We start from the raw sequence: 4,940 nt of genomic DNA, 5'->3' as shown, positions 1-4,940 counted from the left end.
TAGATGCAGGCAGCGGTCAGCGTGGTTAGGGGACCCAGGACCCAACACAGAGAATGCCTCTAGGGACTGCCCTAGGGAGGCCCGGTGGCGAGGTGGGCAGACAACGATGGGTGCCCGTAAACCCACTCGCGGATCTGAGACCCCGCAGATATAACAGGTCTCTCACGAGGATCTGAGACTTCGTAGGCACAGACAGATTCCCCACGGGGACCCAAGACCCAGAAGACACGCTGTCTCTCACGCGGATATAAGGCTTGGTAGAAACGGACAGATCCTTCCACGCGGATCTGAGACCCGGTGACCCTGCAGCCACCGGTGGGTCCGCGTGCTGCGGGAGCCGGCTGGATCCCGCACATTGCCTCCCTGGCGCCTGCCGCCCTGCTTTCCCCCCGGTCTCACGGGGCCCAGCACAGGCTCTGTGCTCCTTTGTGGGCGTGGCTTCTCTGCGCAGGCCGAAGGCGGGGCCTCGAGCAGGGCGCCCAGGGATTGGCCGCCCTGGGCGTGGGCGGGGCCTGGGCCAGGGAAAATCGGCGCCGGGCCGCCTGCTGCCCCAGCTGCGAGCCAGAACCGCTGAGACCGGTGTCCCTTCGTTCTCCCTGGTACTTTCTACCGTCCCCGGCCGTGCGGCGTCGGACCTGCTCACCCTCTCCGCGCAGTACTAGCCGCTCCTGTCCTCATTTCCCTTTCCGCGCGGATCAGCCCGGCCGCAGCGGCGATGCGCCTCATCCAGAACATGTGCACCATCGCCGAGTACCCCGCCCCGGGCAGCACCGCTGCCGACTACTGTCTGGGGGCTGCGGGCCGCCGGCTCGTCAAGATCGCCGTGGTGGGGGCCAGCGGCGTGGGCAAGACCGGTGAGTCCAAGCGTGGATCCCGCTTGGATGTGGGACGGGACGTGGGGATGGGACGTGGGAGACCCCCGCCCGGACTGGAGACGGGAGAGGTGGGCGTTGCAGCAGAATCGTCTGCCCCTTCATGCCCCTGCTTCAATTTAAGGGGGCCACTGGGGGTCACATTGGCCCGCCGACTTTCAGGTTAGAGTAAAAGTTTAGGGCTTTGAGCCTCTGGCAGGTTCTGGGGCAGAACAGAAAGTTAGTTGACTACAGACCCTCCTTGAGTTCTATAAGGTTGGGTAGACTTTTGCCAGCTGGGCTCAAAGGAGGGGCTGGGCCACACACCCTCCCTCCCCACTGGCAGAGCCGTAATTCACTCGGCTTCTACCCCCTAGTGTCTGGCAGAGGGGTCTAGGAGCTACAGGGCAGGAATTTCTCTTGGTGGCCGGCTGTGACTTTCTTTGGAAGAGTTGTGTTCCTGATGGGGGTGGGGTGGAGACCCATGTAACTTAGTGGGTTAACTTGTTCTCCTTTCTCAATTGCAGCTTTGGTGGTTCGGTTCCTCACCAAGCGATTCATCGGAGACTATGAACGCAACGCAGGTGAGGAAATACATTGAGGAAAATCTGTTGGGCTTGCTACTCTCATTTCTCAGTGCCTTCAAGGACACTTCCTTCGGAGTGACAGTGGGAGCATCAGGATTCTGCACACCACCCCCCACCCCCAGCTGCCATCTGGCCTCATTCCATTCCAGGCCCATTCATCATTTTATCAAGTGCCCGAAAGTATTCCCAGTGGTATGTTTTAACTACAGGGTCCCCAGTTGGAAGCACCCTTTGTACTCCAGGGGCTTTTCCTTTCAAACATGCCTGCAAAAGTCATAAAAAAACAAACAAAAACCCAACCAAACCCAAAAACCCACTGACCAGCTCCTCCCCCACCCTCTCCCTCTGCTGGCTGCCTTTCAGGGGTGACCTTTCAAAGCAAAGGCCAAAGAAGGATAGCTGTAAACCTAAAGTCCTTTTCTTAACAAAGAGAAAGAACTCGCTGTGGATTTTAGAGGCCAGAGCTCCTGAAAACTGAGACAACAAACACTTCATTTCCAATGGATAAAAACCACCACTGTCCCAGGAGGTTTCAGTACTTTCTGATGATGACCTGTTAGCAAATTGCTTGAGTGGGTAGACTGTATGGAGTACCTGCTGGGGATTGAGTGAAATGAGCCACCCCAGGCTGAGACACGGCAGCCTTCTGCTTTGATACAGCCGCTCATCGTCATGGCAGTTTTAGGCCAGGCACGTTAACTGTATTTACTAACCATATTTGCCTAGGAGTCTCTCCTATCCAGTGGACAAAATATGGCTGTTTAGAGAATGATAACATACTAAAATAAAAACAGAAGCTCTGCACATGGCGGGCCAGAAAATATTTGCTTCAAGGAAATATTCTAAATATGGAAACTCAGAATAAAATTAGACCAGCAAGTTTCTAAAAACCCACAAACTTTGACCTACTTTTGATAAGTCTGCTAGCATGGGGCCTTTAAACCAGATATGAAGTAAACTCATTAAATAGACGGGAACTACTTTTCTTTTTCCTGTGTATATTGGTGTAGACTATATGGCATTAAAAAAAAAGAAAACCCACATTTCATAACATGATCTCTTTTTTTTGCCTTCGTAGGTAATCTCTATACTAGACAGGTCCAGATAGAGGGCGAAACTCTGGCCATACAAGTCCAGGACACTCCAGGCGTCCAGGTGAGGAACCGTGATGCTGAGTGGGTCAAAGGGGAGACTGGTTCATCAGCTGAAGGAAGACATGCCGTGTGGAGGTGTTTGACAGTTTAATTGTACCTGGCCTGTGGTCAGCCTTGGCCTGGCTTAGTTTGGGAGACTGGGGAAGGGCAGAGCCCCTCCTGTAGGAGGAGTCACCTCACAGGGCGTAGGGTGTGGGCAAGCTAACACTTGGAATCAATAGTGTTTCCTTGCTTGGGTTTTTACATACGTGCCTTGGCATTAAAAACCAAACATGTGGGTCCAGTCTCCACGCCCGGAATCACGTTTTATGTGGTGGGAAGTTTCTCTGTAGACAAAAGAGCTCTGCTAGTGTTTTTTTTCCCCTTCCCCGTCCTGCACTGGGCAGTTATCCAGGTTTAAATGCTTCCCGCTCCTATCTTTGCTTCCCCAGACTCACTGTCTAGCCAGTTAATTTCCCATTCTGTGCAACTACAAAGTCTCCCTGCGTGGAGTTCTCTGCAGTCCATTTTCCACTTGAGTGTGGTGAGCTGCCCTGTTATTTATCCCAACTCCGAGCAGCTGGATCAACATTTTTTCAAGGAAGCCAAAGCGTGGGGATAGGACTTGTTTATGACCCTAGCCCGCCATCATCACTGCGCAGGGTTCTTTAGAATTCAGATTCCTCTGAGCCCGAGCTCTGTGCAGCGCTCACCATTCACCTTGCTCTCTTGGTCCCTTCAGGTGCATGAGAATGGCTTGAGCTGCAATGAGCAGCTGAATCGCTGCATTCGCTGGGCAGATGCCGTGGTCATCGTCTTCTCCATCACCGACCACAAGAGCTATGAACTCATTGGCCAGCTCCACCAGCATGTCCAGCAGCTTCACCCGGGCACTCGGCTGCCTGTGGTGGTTGTGGCCAACAAAGCTGACCTGTTACATATCAAGCAGGTGGACCCTCAGCTTGGACTGCAACTGGCTGGCATGCTGGGTTGCTCCTTCTATGAAGTATCTGTCAGTGAAAATTACAACGACGTCTACAATGCTTTCCACATCCTCTGCAAAGAAGTGAGCCACAAACAGCAGCCCAACAGCACGCCCGAGAAGCGCAGAACGTCCCTCATCCCCAGACCCAAGTCACCCAACATGCAGGACCTGAAAAGGAGGTTCAAGCAAGCTCTGTCTGCCAAAGTGAGAACTGTCACGTCTGTCTGAAGTGTGACTCCTTGAGGGGGTTTGGTCTTCTGGGCAGAGGGCCTGAGGTTCTTAGGCAGGACCACTGCAGGCGGATGGCAGTTCATGGTTCCAGAAAGGGCTGCAGCAGGGGGGCCTGAGGGGCCTGAGGGGCCTGTGGAATTCTGCAAAAACCAAGTGTTTGGAGCCCAAGGACAGATGGACGGCTATGTGACTTTTCTGCCTGGTCCTTTACCATGAGGATGGGGGCATGTTTTTGTTCTTCACTACCTTATAAAATGGTGGTTAGTTTTGCTAAATACATTGACGTGAATTAGGGCGGGCACGAAAGAACCGGGGAAGCATTCATAGGCTTTCTCTCCCGTCTCCATTTTTTTTTTTCTCTCCCAAGAGGAAGGGTTGTTTTTCTCAGTGTCTCCAACATGCTATCTTTATGGGATGCCTTTCTGACTTGAAGGATACCCAGATTTCTTTACAAACAAAGAGGGACCCTCCCCACCCCATAAAGGTCATATTTTAGGGCAAAATATTCTGTGTACAGACTCCTGTGAGCTGTGGTCTACAGGAAGGTGCTAGATCTCCTGGTGCAGGATGGGTATACATATTGAGTAGCTGTGAAAAACTCAATCCTGGACTGACCAGCTGTGACAGTGTACAGTTGTTTGTTTGCTTTTTTTGTTTGTTTTTTAACTGTGGCATCAGGTACAGAAAAAAGTGTTAATTGATGGTGGTGTGGTTTGTGTGGAAGACTCATGGCAATGACGTTGGGTCGCTTCCTGGGCCTGGCTGAGTCGTGGCTATAGGTGGCTGAGATACTGAAATGCTGTCTTATGGAGTGACCAGATGCGGCCTCACTGCCAAATCCCCTACACCGATGCACTTTATGAAGCCAATCATGCTTTGGCTCAAACTGTAATTTATTTTATGTACAATAAATCTCTCATTTGATAAGAGCAGCCTTTTGAAATGTTTGCCTTCTGTCCTGCAGAAATTGTTGGAACCCCGTGTTGACTGAGCATGTTGAGTCAGGGGAATGTGTCTTCCAGGCTCGATCTCTTATGCCTCACAACATGTGACCAGTGATGTACATTTTATTATCCTGATTTTACACATTGCAAAATATCCTTGCAGAACAAGTTCAGTAACGTGAGGGCTCCAACCCGTGAGCACCATCGAG

At 51.9% G+C, this 4,940-nt stretch overlaps 1 protein-coding gene across 1 annotated transcript; it reads left to right on the top strand.

Annotated features, from left to right (window-relative positions):
* Positions 1-517: 517 nt before the first annotated feature.
* Positions 518-4,711, top strand: Rasl11b (RAS like family 11 member B). The gene is made up of 4 exons (XM_041671462.1): positions 518-854; positions 1,379-1,435; positions 2,517-2,593; positions 3,314-4,711. Exons 1-4 carry the CDS (start codon positions 716-718, stop codon positions 3,782-3,784), a joined length of 744 nt encoding a protein of 247 aa, XP_041527396.1. The 5' UTR covers positions 518-715; the 3' UTR covers positions 3,785-4,711.
* The last annotated feature ends 229 nt before the right edge of the window (positions 4,712-4,940 follow it).

This window comes from Microtus oregoni, unplaced genomic scaffold (genome assembly GCF_018167655.1).
Source record: "Microtus oregoni isolate MIOR12 unplaced genomic scaffold, Mior012 000021F_ref0000039, whole genome shotgun sequence".
NCBI lineage: Eukaryota > Metazoa > Chordata > Mammalia > Rodentia > Cricetidae > Microtus > Microtus oregoni.
The sequence above is the reverse complement of the archived record's forward strand: the minus strand, read 5'-3'. Positions and strand labels throughout refer to the sequence as shown.